We start from the raw sequence: 17,897 nt of genomic DNA, 5'->3' as shown, positions 1-17,897 counted from the left end.
ACCCACTAAATTTCTGGCCTATCAGCATGGTACTGTAGTAGTAAGGCTTATTTGCTCCCTCCTTGGGCAGGCGAGGCGGAAGCATGGGCACGAAGAGCTGTACAGGGCACAATAATACAGCAGTGCTGCAGGACTGATCAGAGCTGCACCGTTCATCATCACACAGATGACAGGTCAAGGAGCCCCAGAGCGATGAAAGGGATAAAGCATTAGGGAGTGCCTCTATCACAGCATGAGTGCCCCAGCCAAAATGTCACGCACATTGGCAGGCTCCCTCCACTGACCCACCCTTGCTAATCTCTAGCCAGCTAGTGATGGTGGAGGAAGGGTTGTTTTACAGTTTATTAAGATGTTTGAGATTACATGTTACGGCAGCCTCACATGAGGTATATGGAAGCAGCCACTACTGTGACGGGCTTGATGGAAGAGCTGAATTCTTAGTTGACCATGGAGAGCCCTGGCCACAACTGATTAACCAGCTAGGTGTCATTTTACACTCAGTTGCTGGGGACCAGGAACTGGGAGAGGACAGGGAGGAACCTCTGTGGTCTCTAGAACATGACTTTTAAGTAGTTGTGGTTTGGAGAGTCAGAGAGGCAGCCTCTGAGTCTCACATGGCATGCAAGCACCAGAGATTTTTACCTTTGGGAGCATCTATGGCTGAAAAAGCCCATAGTACATGGATTTCTTGCCTGAGCAACATCTGTGAGCTTTTTATGAGCATCTGCAATGCTCATGGTAAATTAGGAGGAGGGGTGCATTATTTACCTGTGTGTACAAGTCTGTACTGCCAGCCCATATATATACAAATAGACATAGGACATTTGTCAGCTGCGGCAACTGCACTGCCCTGGTTATTTAAACAGTATTGTTGGAAGTGTTTTATATTTGAGGGGAGCTTTATATGAATTTATCAAAAGCAGATGCCAGAGGTGATGCACATGCCTGAAAGACTAGGGCAGGACCAGGCACATTTTGAGAGTATCAAAGAATTTCCATTCTGGGGCTCTCTGGCTGACCCAAATTCTGTCTGTTCCTTTGAAGAGAGATTTTTGGAAAGGGGAAAGATTTTAGACTGGCTGAGTATGCCACAGCAGCAGCAGTTTAAAAACAGCAAACCATCTAACCCTCCAACAAACAACTTGCTTGTGAAAAAAAAGAGCATCTCCCCCCCAAATATTTATTTTTTACAATGTTTTTGAGATTACTATTTTTTAAGTCTTGGCAGGTGAGGCCTAGGCCACATTCAGGTCATCGTGCAGAACAGGTGCAAAACACCCCAAAGCACCTCACAAACCACAACAGACAAGAGGTCCTCAAGGTGTATCAGCTCACAAATGAACGGGCCCAATATTCAGGTACCCACAGATATTGCTCCTGCCCTGACCCAGAAACCATCTCTCAGAAACTCCAGGAAGTGAGAAGAGCTGAATGGAGACATCAATCCCTCTGAAAATGGATTCAGCACCCTCTTTCCTTGTATTTGCACACCCTCAGCAGGCTGGCTGGGAGCCTCACAGTTTGCATTTAGAAACCAATAGCCAGGATCTGCCAACTGAACTTACAGGTTTGGCACAGAGTTTCCAGGACTCCTGGATCACAGCTCTGAGGAACAAAAGTCTAAGTGTATCTCTGAGCATTTCTTCTTTCAGCAGCTTCCCTTCTTGGTGCATTTTCTTTCTCTAAAGAAACTTTCACTGTTTCCTCCTACAGGGGAAACCTTCAAATTCTTCAGGCCAGCGGGGAGAGCTGAGGCCCTAAGATACCTAAAGCTAGAATAGAAAACATGTCCCCGTTTCCATTCCCCCTTTCACCTGCTCCTTCTCATTCCCTCGCTTTCCCAGCTCAACCACCTAGCATCCAAATACACAGCAGTTCCTCCTATCCTTCTCTTCCGCACCAACTGTCCAGCCATTTTGGAGAGTGTGGCCTTCGTGTCACCAAAGTAACTCCCAGAAGGAACATGACACTGCCAACAAGACCAAAAAATGTTCCAGAAGAGATCCCCAAGGGCTGCCAGACCCTAAGCCACAGAGTTTGGCACTTGGCCCTCAGCATGCGTAGTCTCTGACCCCCAGTCCCTTTTGTGTTAGCCTAGGAGCAGGAGAGTGGGTGCTGACAGTTTCTCTCTTGGTTTTGGGCGGGCCAGGGTGCCTTTCAGCTGCACTTGCAGGACTTCACCACCATGTTGGAAAGCTGCTCCACTTTGGGGGTCCTCCCGACATAGTACAAGATAGTGAGTGGCTCCAGGTCCTGGGGGACACAGCAGGGCGAAGCGGATGCCTCAGGGTTCAGCGTGTTGTATAAGCCCAGCACCTGCAGAAACAAAGTAAATGTGGTGACAAAGTCAGGAATACGTTTAAGTTGGTTGAGGACAGGAAGGGACTGCAAAGCAAACATGTCTCTAGGTGTCTGGACTATGCTCATCAGAGGGTATTTCCCTGCAGTGAGTAAAAACTCCCCTGTCACTTCCTGATCATGGCCTGATTCCAAAGGGTCTCATCTCCCCTGGTCCACTCCTAAGACTTTTTTTTTCAATTGTGGTAGCCTTGCTCTGTGACTGATGCCTAAGGGTTCAAGTAGTTGTCTCCTTTCATCTCTAATTTGATATGGTGGATAGCGTCACAATTTTTGCTTTTAACAAGGCTGGATGTAACCAACCTGGGGCCATGTTGTCTTGGGTTCCATTAAAGAAACCAGAAGAGAGAACATCCCTCCTGCTTATTTCAATGAACATCTCTAGATAGCACTGGATAGATGCCAATCCTCACAAGTATCCACAGTTCCCTCCCAGCTTTGAACTGTCTGATGCTTTCTCCCTCCACTCCATCCTCCAAGTCATTACACTGTAATGCTGGAGCCAGGAGAGTGTCCTGTGGGACCCCACTGGATTCCTCCTCCCAGCTGGCCCCAGCCCATAGATGACTCTATGTAACCGCTACAGAACAGTTGCCATGTTCCCTGCCAGAGGTGGCCACTTCTCAGCAGTAAGCAACTTCTTGAGTTGTGAGGCCAAAACATGATCTCACCTGCACTACTGTGGTCTCATTAGTGCTTATCTGGTATAAATGACAGGGTCTGGCACATTGTCTTTTAACTACTTTACAGTCTTTGGGGACGAAAGGTGCGAAGGAAACATGCTGTTCTATCATCCAGATCCATGTGATCACAGTCGTTCTGATAGAAGCTCTCTGGGATGCTGAGCAAAGTACCCCTGGCTGTACCACAGGGGTACCGCGTGCTCCGGGGCCACTCTACTCAGAGACAGGAGGTTACACAGACTGATGAGAAATCTTATTTTCACCATGTTTTTCCTAGGTGGTGCTGGCAAGTTGTCAGGAGCTATATTGTTCTAAGGGTTTCTTGGATCGCTCAGCTGACCTTAACGCTGGATCGTTTCCTTTCTTGCTCAAGAAAAGAACATTAGGAACCATTCTAAAATCTCATTTCTCTCACACTGATTCAGTCCCATTACCTACTAGAGAGCTTCTCAGGACAACCAGATGGCAAAGCTACATGTCCATTACCCTTTCAAAGCTGTTCATTCCCTTGCTTTGTCTTGTGCTTAATGCCCGGCATCTGTTCACTCCTTCATTCCCATAGATGCACTGTTCCCACTGATATTAGTCCTTGAGCTTCAGTAAGCCTTGCTGCTATGCAGTCTCTCAAGCTGTCAAGAAAATGTTAGCTTCTTTTCTGCAATCTTTACCTAATTATCTGTTCTTCAGCCAAATCTACTTTTTCCAGTAACTTTTTTAGTGAAACCTGAAGCTCAGTTGCTAGTGAGCTGTTCCATTGTCTGGATTGCTGCCTTTTCTCTTCTATGGACAGAAGCACAGGATCATCCTCTGGCTTTTCTTGCTTCAGTGATGAACTGCCTGCTCCTTAGTCTGTCTTCTCCCCTTGGTACTTCTCCCATGCCTGTACTTTTCTGTTGCTTTTATTTTGTTCCGCTCTGGACAGCAGCCAGGCTCAGGTGGTATTCTTCCCAAAGACTGCCTAATGTACTCATGTTAAACAGAGGTTATGCGTGAGTTACCTTCTGCCAGTTTTTTCTCATGAATCAGATTGCATAGTAGGTTCCTCCCTGCCATAGGTCAGGTGGGATTTATACAGCTGGAAAGGATACCTGTGCAGAAAGGAGAGCTTTCTGCATGGCTGTGTTCACTTTTGGACACAGACATGGACATGGATTTCCCTTCACTTTTGGGCTACAGCTGCCCCTGTGGTAGCAGACAGCGGCTGCATGTGATGGCACAACATGCCAGCATGACATGCTGGCACAGAGCATGACAGCCCGGCACAGAGCATAGAAAAATCCTCCATCCAGTGCGAACTGCAGGAGAAATTTAGGCAGGAGATAATTACCAGAGTTGACGTTTGATGTGAACAATTTGGTTAATACTCTGGCCATTACCAAATAAGTACCCTAAAACCATAAGTACTGCTGTTTCACATCTTATGCAAGAGACAGCATCCTCCTCCTCCTCCTCAACATTTGGCTGGAAGCATGGATTCAGTATTGACTCCAAAGGAAGCACATTTTCCCTGCTGAACAACCTAGACTCTTCTCTGCAGTTTCCTTGGACAGTTTTTTACAAATATTGATCTGAACTACTTTTGCTGCTTTGAAGAGACCGGATATGATCAGATTTAGGGAGGAAGGGGGAGTCACAGCCACAAGCCCTGACAGGATAATATACTGGATGTACCGTGCTGTGAGTGGTGTCTGCGCTGCGAAGGTATGGACAAGGGCCTGAACAAAAGTTAGCAAAGTAGCCCTTAGGCTCGTGGACCCATTTCCAGCCAAGGTCCTGTCGGAAGTCGATGTACAGGGGACGCACGCAGCAGTTCTCCTCCAGGTTCCTGAAACACAGTATCAAAACACAGTGAATCTAAAGACGGGTCTTATATGCAATTGTGTGATGCAGCTTCCTGAGCAGGACAAGTACCAGCAGTGCCCAGCGGGACATGGTGTTTGCCTGTGCCAAGTGCAGAGGAGCAGCACAGGTGAGCAGTGGCCGGCAGCTCCGCAGCCTGGCAGTGGTTGTGCCTGCCGGCAGGCGGGTTAACCACTGGCCCAAGAAGGCAGCACCCTGCTCACCCACAGCAGCACCAGGCTGCTCTCTGGCATCTGGAGCTGGCAGGGGGCTGCCATGGGTTCCTGCCCAGGCTATGCTCCAGGAAGCTGCTTGCAAGTCTCCCTCTAGCCAGTGGCGCAGCCAGAAGTACATAGTGACTCCGCTGAGCTGGCCAGCGCCCCCTTCTTGGACACCACAAGGAGCAACTGGCTGAGCTGTGCTCCTCATGTGGCCCCATGGTGACCCACAGCCCCCTTGGAGGGCTCCACCTTCCCCAGTGGCACGGAGTCTTGCCAGGCTTGCCCGCCTCAGACAAGGTATCTGGTCGCTCCAGGCAGGATTCTCATTTACCGGAAACAGTAATTGGTATCCAGGGCCCGCTTCTTTCTCTGGCCTCCCAACGTTGGGCTCTCCAGCCGATGTGGGGGTAACATCATCAAGATAAGGTGGGGATTATGCAAATCTTTCTGCTTCTTCAGGCGCCCCAAGTCCCCACGGCCATAGTCATCCTCACTGTCAATGCCTTCAGAGAAAAACAGGATCCACAAAGAAGAAATCAGTGTGGAAGTGGAGGATGCAGCAAGACTTTTCAGTGCACACTCTCATGTCTGCCCTTGAAACAGAGTGAGGGAGATTTCAGGCACCATGTCCACTTGCTCTAGGACTTCTTCCCTCACAGGGACCCCTTTACTCCTGGTGACTCTGACTGCTGCAGGCCTGAAATAGAGGCTTATGGGCCACCTGTTTTACCATTTGCAAACTGCTGGTGGGGCCATTAATCCATCCCACTCACTCCTGGCTTCGGTCCCAGGACAGGCAGGAAGATGAATGGTTTAAAGAAGATGTCAGATCATTGGCACTCTGCAGAATAGCCTCAGAAATGGAGCCTGTGGGGGCCAGTGGCTGCAGCCCAGGGCTGCAAGCCAGGAGGTTCCTAGTTCTTAGGCCAGCCAAGCCACTGACTCTCTGGGCCACCTCACACAGGATGCTTGACTTCCTTGTGTTTCAGTCACCCTAACTGGAAAGCAGAGCCTCCGTGGAAATCTGAGAAGGCATCAAGCTGAACTTCCCAGAGAGACACTGAAATACAAAATTACTTTTTTCTGCAGACACTTGTGCAAACCCACCCAGCCTGCAGTTACTTTCTTCCATTTCTAACCTAGGTACAAAGTGGATATACCCATATAATCAACATGCAAACCCAAATGTGTATGCTTTAAGACAAATGCTACGCAACGTAAAATGCTCAAATATGCAAAACAAGACCTCGTTTTTTCTTTAGATAATCCAGGCTTTCCCTTCCCCAACAGCCTCCCTCAACCCAGCTCTTTATCACCTTTGAACTTGATCTCCAAGACCTCGTGCAGATTCTCCAAGATGTCCCCATTGGGCTGAAAAGTATGGCAAGGACAGTGTATGCTGATTTCCAGGCCAAGGTTAGACTCTGCAAAGAAGATGACTCTGTGAGAAGGTCTTCCTCAGCTGGGACAGCTCATGCCACAGGGAAGTTTCACCGAGGACATGTACTGTGGTAACTCCTAGACTGTGGGTCAGTCTCAAAGTCAGGAATGCTATCAGAGTTGGGGAACAGAAGCTGCCTTGGAAAGGAGAACGGGAAGCAGAATTTTGTGGCTTCACTTCCGCCAAAAGCCTTGCTCTTGCTAAAGGGAGAGCACCCTTTTCACTTCCTGGGTAAGTGAGAAGGGTGCTCCTGGTTAAGTTTTTTAGGCTTGTCAGCATCCAAAAGCATTTTTGAGCTTCAAGGAGCTCCACTGGAAAACAAGTATTTTGAAGAGCTCGCTTGCAGTGTCTGTGTTAAATCAGTTCTGCCATCCTCAGTACCTGTCTACTATTTGGCTTCTGGTTAGTGTTGGAAGGAGAGATCTGAAAATCAGCAAGTTGGATATGGACAAGTAATTGCCCTGGAAGCATTTTTCTCAGCAGCTGCAACCTCCTGTTTTGTTGAACTGCTAGCGGTCTAAGTCACACAGACTTTCCAGAGGCAAGTCTATTTTCATAATAACTTCCTGGACCAGTCATGCTGTGCGGGCCTGACTAAGGGAACATAAGACTCTTATGAAAGCTCCTTTATGTTGTGTCATGAATTAAAACATCTGGCTCCCTTGGGGCACTGACAAGGTGCCTAGCACCTTTTTTCCTAAGCACTGTATACTCTGTCATGTCTTGTCAGCTAGCGTGCCTGCCCAGAGCTCGCTGCAGTTCCAGCCCTGAACTCCAGCCATCAGGACACAACTGAGATTGCCTGAAAAAAGGAGGAGCCTACAAGCTCACAGCTTACCCTTCCAGGGAGCGGCTGCTTGCCAGTACCTGCATTCCAGCTTTCAGTGGCACCTAGCTTCTATCTGTGAGGCCAATCCAGTTGTGAGCCACGGTGCCTATGCTCCAGCTGTGAATGGGGTCAGTGTTCTTGCTGGGAGCTACCCTATAACTATCTGTTGCGCTGCCCAGTGGTGGCAGAGGTATGTTCTCTGCAGTGCTAAAGACTCAATCTGGCTAGGTGTGTCAGCCTCTGGTATTTCCTCACCTTTATACCTGCCAAGCTGTAAACAGCTCAAGAAACCAGGATCCTTGCTGGTTTTTTCCCTACTAGATTTGCTCTAGTCCACATGAAAATTAAACCAGAGCAACCCTCATTTTCTCTATATTGCAGATTATAGGTTAGACAAGCAGAGGGGTCCCCTCTGGGCTTAGAATTGAAGAACCAAAACAAGCTCCAGCATCTCTCAGTGAAAACGGTTTCCTCCTCCAGAGGATGAATCCTCTTTCTGACTCAGCCCACAGAGCTAGGGGACTCCAGGATAGAGCTAGGAATCTAGCAAATGTCAACACACTGAGGTAGCTCTCTGGGGGAAGGCTTGTTCTCAGACGGAAAGAAGCTGTCCTCTATGTGAGGCAAGCTCCTGCAAAAAGGGGAGCAGAGAGATACTCCTGTCAACACTGATCTGTATTCCTATGGATGCCTTGACACCTGGTCCTGCTAAGACCCCTACCTCTGTGCAGAAGCCACTCACGCACAGTCTCGGTGACATCGAAGGACAGCCACTCAGGAGAACCCCGTGTCTGCACGTTCCTGCCACTGAGGTAGCGCTGCTTTGCTATGTGCTCGTCCGGCCGAAGGATCTGCATCAGAAGGAGTGGTAGAGAGAAGCAGTCAGTGCCACACATAAGGAAGGGATAGCCTTGCATCTTTTTTCTTCCACAGCTGCTAAAAACTAATTCAGAAGGTTGGTCCTGGCGAGTGAGACACCAGGAATACCCTGGCACAGATGAGAAAGACACGCTTCACAACCAACCTGAACTCCAGAGATCTACACCACACTTATTTCTGTCCCCTAAGCAGCCCACCTCTTTCAATTCATCCTTGTTTTGGGGCACATATCCAGAGGCAGAAGCACACACCAACTGATCTAATGAGTGGGTTTGTTTCTGTATACACCTGCGGGACATGGGTCTGGATTTCAGAGTAGAACCAGCACTGGGCAATAGAGCATCCTGCCACAGGTCCCTTGCCCAGCAAACCTACTGAGTCCCACACTGTGGTGTTTTCATGTGTCCTACACTCTTCAACTTCTATCAAAACACACTAGAGCTGATCAGCTCTAGAGAGGCTAGAGAGCCCTAGAGACCTCTCCCCCTGCTCTGACATCTCTTCCCACTTCCAGACAAACAGCCACAGCCTGTGCAAGGTGTTCCTTCCTGCAGGACCCCAGGTTAATTCCGCAGAGCACTGAACCTATGGAGAAGCTCTGGGATTGCCTCCTTAGTTGTATCATCTGGTGGAGAGTTAGTTGCTTTGACCTTTGAAGCTGAATTTTGGGAAGTCGTCAAGAGCTACAAGTCACAGGGCTATTTTAGCTGCACTCTTACTGCAAAGTGGACAGACACCAGCCTGTGGGAATGTGCTGCCTGGATGCTAAACTGTACCATTAGCTAGACGGTCCAGCCGAGCCTAAGACCACTTCCAAACATGAACCAGACCTTATTCTGCCAGGGGAGTCCATGCATTCAAACCAAACTCCAGATAAGTACCCAAATTAATGGTGCCATGAATTGTGCCCCTGAGGAGCTGCTGCTGAAGGGCACATTGAAAGCAAGCATTACTTTTCTAGTAAATCAGTGACAAGACAGAGAGCTCCACCCGTTGGATTAACACCAACTGTACTGCGACAGTCAGAGGAACAAATCTGCCACGGGACCTAGGCATGCAGATGGGACAGAAGGGTCAGGGCTGCTCCGCTGGTGAGGGGCTCCCCTTCCAAACCCCATCTCAGTACACAAAGAGCTGCAGTGGCCACCATGCCAGGGTGCCCAGAGCAACCAGCCAGTGTGAGTGGGAAAAGGACAGCACCACACTGCAAAAGGAAAGAAAGGTGACTGTATCACTGCGTGTGCTGGAAGAAGCCTGGGGTTCAGTATGGGATTTCCTCTCTCTCTCTTCTTTGGCTCTGCACATATCAGCTGAGGCAATCACTAAGGAGCCGAGCTATTCTGGGCTCAGGCACAAGGGAAGGTGAGAAGAATACTCACCTGGAAGAGCTCAATGCGCTGTTCACTGCGTTTGGAGCTCGGGTTGGGCACACGCAGCACCCGAAACTCAGCCCGGAACAAGTTGGTGCTGTTCTTCTCTGCCGAGGACACATTAAAGCGGAACACGTTGGAGGTGACACCTTTTGGACAAATGCCCAACTCATCTAGGAGAAAGAAAGACAGAAAGACTGAGAACCACAGGTCAGAGGGGCGGGATCTCAAATAAATATTTTTTGAGAAAGAGCTTTCCAGCATAGGCTTGTCATTCAAGCATCTTGCCACCTGTGAAGCATGGCTATCTACCTAAAGATAACACAGGATTAATTCACTCAAATTTGGTCTACATTGCAACATTTTGCAAAATCTTCCCACTACTGCCACGCTACAAGCCAGAGAATCAGTAAAAATCAACCACAGTATTTTGTATATTACATCTTCTAACTCTGCTTATCAAATGTTGCTAATGCTCATGAGTCTGCTGCATCCAAAATGACAATCCCAGCCAAGGCAATGGGGCAACCTCATTTGCAGCTGGTGGGGCCCATTCCCAGTAGGGATGATGGTGTGACTCTGCTCATGCTGGAGACATGAAGCCACACAGGAGGTGACTCCACTGCTGCTGAATCTTAGTTTTACAAACCTTGACATTGTCTCCTAGAATGAAAGCCAGCCAAGTGTCCACAAAGCATGAGGTGCGGAAGACTTTTTGGGGCAGTGACTATTCAGTATATACTGAAAGAACTGGACTTTAAGATCAGTTCTTAGTCATGACCTGCAGAAGGAATTCATGAATAGTACTAGATACAGAGTTCTTCAAGGACAGAGTAATAGTGCTGAGAGGCCTGCAGAGATCAGACACGTGCAGGAAATAACACAGCAGTTCTCTGCCTTGATGTGTGCCTGTTGAACAGAAAAATCTGTTTCACAGATGCCCCCAAAGAGAGTAGGTGAAAGCTATGAGGTCCAAAACAGTCTCCGAGAGAAAAAAAGCCTCTCTTCATTGGGACCATTTTGGTCCCATAGAAAAGTCTCTGACTGCTGTCTAATGCAACATGTGGCTCTCATGTCAGCTGATATTTAAGTTGTTTTTAAAAAAAAAAAAAGCAGAAAGAAAAACTATCACCTATTCCCAGCCACAGTTCCAGCCTGTGACAAATAGGCTAGAGGCCCTAGCTGAAGCAACCTTCAAGTTAGATTCCTAGAGTTGGCCCCTCTCCTCACACCACCATCACTATCTCCCAAGGAAACAGCTTCTGAAAATGGGCTAGTGTGAAAAAGCGCCCGAGCGCAGAGGTTCACCTCCCATGACAAATTCCACTTTGAGCAACACTGGTGCACTTCCAGAGTCATCTCCATGAAGATGAAGGTCTTCCTCTTTTGCTACACTCAGATTCAGCAAGCAGAAGCCTGCCAGATTACAAGGGTGTGTTCTTAGGGTGCTGAAGTTTTACTCAATAAGCTAACGATGAGATGCTCACGTTGGGCTTGGAGGTGTGGGGGTTTTTTTGTCATTTGTATGACTGAATGGAACAGCTTTCTCATACAGGAAAGTCCCTAGCTGCTATTGAAGAGATGGGTGTTCAGTAATCCCAGGAGACCAGATCCCCTTGCAGCCGTGAGCTGCGATGCTCAGCTCAACGACCTTGCAGTGCAAAGGGCACACCGAGCCACATGAGGACACCCACTGTGGGGACTCCACCACTGTGAGCAGTTCTCGGTTTTATCCCACAGAAAAGCACAGCAGAAAACCCAAGCTTTGATCTTATTAAATGCCCAAAGCCATCTTTCTCACGGAGGTCTAACACTGATAACTGTTCCGTGTCCCAGACCTAGGCGGATACCATGTTTTAATACCCCCTTAAGCTGTTTTGCACTCTTAGCCCTATTAATAGTGCTGTTAACAGCCTGCCCTTCCATTCCAGACCTGACTGCCTGTCCACAAGGGGAGTCCCAGTCATCATCAGAGATGCTTTTCTAGATCAGACCAGTGGTCAGTCTAGCCCAGTATCTGTTTCCAGCAGTAGTCCTTTATCTGACAATCTATTTAGAGACTGCAGATCAGGTCCTACAGCACAGTGCAGATGAGAGAAAAAATAATTTACTGTTTATCATCTCCTTAAGATTCTTGGCTAAGTTAGGTAGCCTGGTGCTAAGAGACTACTGTACCTACTGTATTTCACCTGCTGTCCCCACATTGCCTTCTACCTACTTACTTCACCAGCAAGGTGCTGGTGTCTTAGACGACCTTCCCAGTGGAAGCAGTAATAGCTATCTTCCCTTCCCTAGAAGAAGTTCCTTGTTCCTTGTACCCTGGGAACAAGCCCTCTGAGATGGGGAGATGGAGCTGCATTCTGTGTTTCACTCTGTGAAGCTGGAGCCTGCTTCCCATAGCAGTGTGTCCAGGATACAGGTCTCACTCCCAGGAAGGTGACTGCTTCAGGACAAAGTACTTTTTGCAAGAGGTCACCAGTAAGGGAAGCCAGGTGATTTTTCAGGGAACTTGGTCCAGTCCCAGCTCAGGTATGTTAATCACACTGGAATCTGGACGTGTCCACCTACCAGCATGGAACAAAGCCTGAGGGCAATATTCCTGCAAGCTCGTCCAGCCCACACAACTCAGGGGCTGTACCCAAGCCTGGAGACCAGGAATCTGGTGGCACCCTGTGCACCCATGCCAGGCTACACCTGACATGAGAGGCTGTATCCTCACGATCGGACGCTGCTATTACTGTGGAGCCCAGACAGCCCAGAGCTGTTGGCTGCACAAGCAACGACACCAGTGGCCTCTTAGCGTTGACAATGTGATACAGGGAGCAGGTTCTTTTGGGAGCTTCCCTCTTCCTACCATGGCTCTCAATGAGGTGCAGGTTCTCCGTGTGCTGCCAATCCTACATGGCTGCTGTTTTCTGGCAACACCAAAGAAGGCCAATAGCTGTGCAGTCAGAGTTTGATGTCAAGGAAGGGCAGGCTGTCTGTGAGCAGGTATTGCCTCACTCCATATTATACCACTGGTACTTCAAGGTGTTTCAGGACAAGGCTGCATAACTTCGGAGAAAAAAATTGATCCTTCTGAACTCCATAGGCAACAGGTTTGGAGGGAGGAGATGTTCGGCCCCAGCGACCCATGGCTTTAATTTCCTTGTCTCTCAAGCTGGCTTGGAAAATGGCATCTGTTTTTCCTCAGGAAGGTAAGCAAAGCCATTTGCACAGGACCGTTGCAAATGCTCTCTGAGCTTGAATATAACCAAGTCAGAGCTTAAGAGGGTCTGAACCCCATGAGTTTTACCAGATCCCTGAAGTGAATGGCTGGTCAAGAGCGAGTTATTCTCTGAAAGTTCCTTATAACTCAGGCAGTGTGCCTGAGAGGCACAGCAGAGTCACCAAACAGCTCAGAGTAGGGATGGGGAACCCGCTCCTGAATATCCTTCCTTCCTAGAAGGAGGGGGCTCTCCCTGCTGCTATTTTTGCTCCTCAGCTCTCCTCACTTTTGGGCCTTAGGTCTTTGAGAAGGATGAGTTCTCTGAGCCAAGGAGCCGCTTGACTAATAGTTTGGAGCTAGAACAGTGCGTGTGTGTGCGCACACATTTCAGACTCGTCTGTATCATCCTCGGAGTTCCCTCAATGGAGCAGTCCTCCCCTTCCCCCTGCAGAGGAGATTGGCTTTGGCTCAGAGCATGCTCTGAGATCACCACCTGGCATAGTGACAGAGTCATGGGAAAGTTGAACATCAGCCACTTCTGAAGACACGGGGCCAAATTCAGCCATGGTGTAAGCGATTAAACTCCCCAGGTTTCAAAAGGAGCGTGTCTTTTGACACCATGGCCTGTCTGGGGCTAGTCTCTCCCAGTGTGACCCAATTCCAAAGTTCCCACTTTCTCTGGGTGGTGGCATCTACACTGTCGACTCCTGGGAATTCAGTCTCAGCACCGAACCTGCTGCTCAGCACCTTGCCCCAGTGCCCAGTGTCCTACAGGGACACAGGACAGGTTCATTCATTTCCATAAGAATTTTCCACAACTCACAATCCCTCCTCACTGCTGTTTCTCATGCACCACATGTGTCCATTCCTTTTTCCCCTCTACTTTATCCAAATCCACTCCTCTGACTTCATTTCCCACTGTTGTGCTTTCCCAGTTTTATTCCCCAAAACACACGGGTTCATAGCATGGCTGTATTTTTTGGTTTCCCCATATATATTTAGAATTTCACAAACGACACTTCAGAAGGTCAAAAATGTTGAAATATGGGTAAGCTGCTGTACCCTGTGCATTTTCTGTTCCTCGAGTCTCAGTGTCTCCTGAGCTAAGAGCTAATCATATAACCATATGGAGTGCAGTCTGCTAGAGATTAAGTGAAATTTGTTGCATTACCACGTTGTAGCTCTTATTCCAGCTCATCATATGTCAAGATTAACATAAACCTGGCAGAGTAACTGCATTCTGAGGCTGCCTGCACCAAGTCGCAACTCCTCCCCAGAACTGCTGGCGTTCAGATCGTGTCCCCAGAACTGCGCTGCATCACAGGAGGACACCCTGGATGGTGCTATGACTGCATGCCCACCAACATCTTCCAATCCTAAAGAATGCTAAGCACAGACTAAAAGGATTGCTGATGCCTAAATGTGCTCAGCATCTGCAGTCTACTCGGGGTTCATGTCTGCTCAGTCTCTGTCTTTGCATCTGCATCTGCTCAGCTTCTGCACCTGAATCTGTTTAGTGTCCGCATCTGGGCCTGCTCATCATCTGCTCCACACCTGCTCCGCATCTGTCACGTTTCCTCCATGCCTGTGTTCCCATGGGGGTCCCCTTCACATCGCTGCCTGCTTTGCACCTGCTCAGCATCCCCGTTATCTTCCACTGGCTCGCTGAACCCTCGCTCTACCCACCTGATGCCCTGGCAGTGTCCTCCACGCAGCCGTCCCTTCACCTCGCACCTCTCCGCTCCCCCTTCCCCGCGGCCAGCGCGGCCGCTCCGCGGACCTAACAGGTTGCCAGGAGCTGCGGCAGCGCCGGAGCTTCAGCAGGGAGGAGGCCGCCTACCTGCTCCTCACCCAAAAACGAGACCGGCGCCTTCTCCTCGCCCAGGGCGCAGCCTTCACCCCGACACCGCACCTCCCTCCCCGCCTTCCCCCAGGTGTCGGGGTTCCCAACGCGGGCCTGGCTCGCTGCTCCCGGCTGCGGCCTGGGGCCGAGGCTGCTCCCGCACCCCGCACCCCGCACCCTACCTGCGGAGGGGCCGATCGCCGCCAAGCACCGCGCCCCCTCGGCCCCGCTCGCCCCCGCACCCGAGCGGGAGGGCGGTGAGGCGGGCAGGCGGAGACGCGCCCCCCGCGCCCCCGCCCGCCTCCGCGCTCCCGCCCCGCCGGGAAAGCGGCGCCCCTCGCCCCCCTCAACTCCGCGCCCGGGGTCCCGGGCAGCCTGCCCCGCGGGGCGCCCGGCACTTACTGTGCTCCGGGAGGCCCTGGATCATGTCAAATTTATGGATCTCTTTGGCATAGTACTCGGACTCGGTGTTGTCCTGAGAGCAGCTCTCCTCCTTCTCCTCCTCCATCTCCTCCAGCAGCTCCCGGGTGCTGTTGTATAGGGCCAGGATCTGGTAGGGCACATGGGCCGGCCCCACGGTCTCCGGGGGGCTGGTGAGCCGCAGCTTGCTCAGGATCTGGCCCCGGATGGCTTCCACCCTCTTCTTCTTGATGTGGTCCAGGTCCAGGGTGGTGCAGGAGGACAGCGAGAGGCTCACGGTGGCGAAGCTCAGCAGGCAGAGCAGCACCAGAGCCCTTTGCACGTACATCTTCATGTGCGAGGGGGCGACGGCGGCCCCCGGGAGAGACCCCCGGGCGGCGGCGAGCGGGCGCGGGGGACCGGGCGCTGTGCTGGCGGCAGCCTCCCCAGATCCCGCAGGCTGAGGCTTGGCGCGGAGGTGCATGAACTCACTGCGCCGTGCGCGACTCAGGACTTCCAGGAAGAGCTGGCAGCGCTCCGCAAGGAGAAGCGGCAGGCGCCGTGCCTCGCCGCGCCGGGCTCCTTCCCCATGCACCGCCCCGCGTCCCGCGGAGCCGGGGGCGCCCCGCCGCGCCCCGCCGCCGCACGTGTCAGCGGCCCGCGCCGCCCCGCCGCCGCGGGGGGAGCGCGGCGCCCGCCCCTCTCGCTGCACCATTCATGCCCCCGCCGGGCCCCGCGCCCTACATCGCCCGGTGCCCGACCCCTGGCAGCGCGGCACCGCGGCGCTCCCCGCCCAGCCGGGAGAGGGGCCGCCGGGCCGGCCGCCGCCCCCCACGGGCTTCGCTGGCCGCCGTGCCCCGGCCGCGCACCCCACCGTCCCGCACCGCCCGTCGCCGCGCCGCCCCTCCCGCGCACACTGCCTCTCCCTCGGCCTCGCCGCTGAAATTTTATACCTCCCTCCCATGACGTCCCCGGGACGGGGCTCGGGCGGGGGAGGGAGCTCCAAGCCCGGCCTTCGCCCGCAGCACCGCGCTAATGGCTTCAGCAGCCGCGAAGCCACCGCCGCCCGCCCGCCCTCCGCCGCCGCCCTCCCTCCCGCCAGGCCCCGCCGTCGCCCCCCGCGCAGCCGGCGGCGCCGGGCCCCTCGCGCCCCGGGGCCGGGCCCCTCGGCGGCGGGGCGGCCCCTCGCCCCCTCCGACGTGGCCACCGCACCGCCGCGGCGGCGGCGGCGCGCGGGCGCCCCCTGCTGGCGCCGCTCGGGCAGCGGCGGGTGCGGGGCAGCGGCGGCGGCAGGGCCCTTCGCGGTGGTCCGGCGCGGGCAGGCCCCTCCCGTTTCCAGCTGCGAAATCGTATTAAAAGCGGCTAAAAATACCCCGAATACTTTCCTGATGTGGTTTCTTTCCGAGGGAGGGAGGGGCCGGGCGGCCGGCGGGGGCCGGGCGCTGCGCTGCGGGCGAGGGGCTGCGGCAGCCGCGGCGAGGCCCGGGCTGGCGGCGGGGCCGGTAGGCCCTGCGAGGCCCCGGCGGGCGAGGGAAGGCAGCGGGCAGGCGGGGTGAAACCCCGCGGCCCGCAAAGCAGGTGCCGAGGAGCGCAGAGGAGTCCCCTGCCATGACAGCCCTCACTGAGGGGGCCAGGGGCACATGCAGGAGACAAAACAGCGGCCCCAGCTGAGGTTCAAATCTGCGACCTGGGCCTGGGCAAGCTCCTTTCCCTGGGCATGCCCTGACCGTGGCCACCAGCCTCCCTCCTCCCCACCCCAGGCTGGCCCTGTGCCCACTGCCCTAAAACCCAGGGGCTCCCTAGAGCCAGCACCCTTCTCTCGTCCTCACCCGACTGCACCCTTCTCCTGGGGCCCCCTGGGCTGGCGAGTCGCTCAGAGGTCTGGGACAGGTTGGCAGCTTCGTGCCTTCCCAGCCCAGCGCAGCCACTCGTGGCACTGGCCACTCTGCTGAAGAAGCCGGCGGCCCAGCTACGCCGTTGGGAAGATGCGGCAGGGACAGGTGCTGTGGGCGAGGCGGGAGCTGGGCAGAGCTCTCTGTGGAGGGAAGTCCTGAGGTCTTCCTGCTCCAGGAGAAGTGCGCCCCAGGGGCATATGGCCCCCGCCCCTCTGGCTGGAAACACCAGGCAGAGCTGCTGGGAGTCTTCCCTCCCTTGCCTGCATTTTTCGGGGGCTGGGGCTGGGAGAGCACTGCCAGCTCAGCAGCCAAGGGCTCACCGAAGGCGCTTTGCTTGAGTAAGAGGAATTTGAATTCCTTGATGGAGCAGACAAAGATGTAACAAGATCCAGAGGGTCTAAGATGCCGTCAGGCGAATCATGACTTGGAGTAAGGTGCAAAGTCTGAGCACTGCCGTTAACCAGCCACGGAATATTTTTATGTAGATTGGGAGAGATGTTTCTAGAGCTCCCCAGACACTTCTGAAATTAATTCTGGATGCTTTTCCGCTCTGGCACCTCCTCTGCTCCGTGTCAGGTTGGAGGTCACACTAAATGCGGTAGAACTGATTGCTTTGGACTTCAGTAATCCATTTGCTACAGTGCCGCGTGGTGAGATATTAGTTAAGATGGATATAAGTAGAGGAATTATAAGAGATTACTAGGGGAGTTCCCCAGTGGCTGGTCCCAGGCCCGGTTTCCATTAATGATCTTGGCACACCGAAATGGATGTGCTAATGAAATTGGCTGCTTATCCAAAGTTGGGATTGTCAATACAGGGAAGGACTGGGATATCCTATAGGAGGGAGTAGGCAATTTTGATGGCTGAGACAGTAGAAACGGGATGAAATGCCATAGTACAAAATGTAAGGTTATGTCGTTAATGGCTGAGAG

General features: G+C 52.5%; 1 protein-coding gene across 1 annotated transcript; it reads right to left on the bottom strand.

The window, feature by feature from the left end:
- Positions 1-327: 327 nt before the first annotated feature.
- On the bottom strand, positions 328-15,943 carry TGFB3 (transforming growth factor beta 3). The gene is made up of 7 exons (XM_086749842.1): positions 15,074-15,943; positions 9,630-9,793; positions 8,093-8,222; positions 6,418-6,525; positions 5,433-5,604; positions 4,713-4,866; positions 328-2,316 (listed from the first exon to the last, which is right to left on the bottom strand). Exons 1-7 carry the CDS (start codon positions 15,783-15,785, stop codon positions 2,158-2,160), a joined length of 1,599 nt encoding a protein of 532 aa, XP_086605968.1. The 5' UTR covers positions 15,786-15,943; the 3' UTR covers positions 328-2,157.
- Positions 15,944-17,897: the final 1,954 nt, after the last annotated feature.

The sequence above is a fragment of the Chlamydotis macqueenii genome, chromosome 5 (assembly GCF_036417535.1).
Source record: "Chlamydotis macqueenii isolate bChlMac1 chromosome 5, bChlMac1.mat, whole genome shotgun sequence".
Taxonomy (NCBI): Eukaryota; Metazoa; Chordata; class Aves; order Otidiformes; family Otididae; genus Chlamydotis; species Chlamydotis macqueenii.
This window is presented reverse-complemented; position numbering and strand designations above follow the sequence as displayed.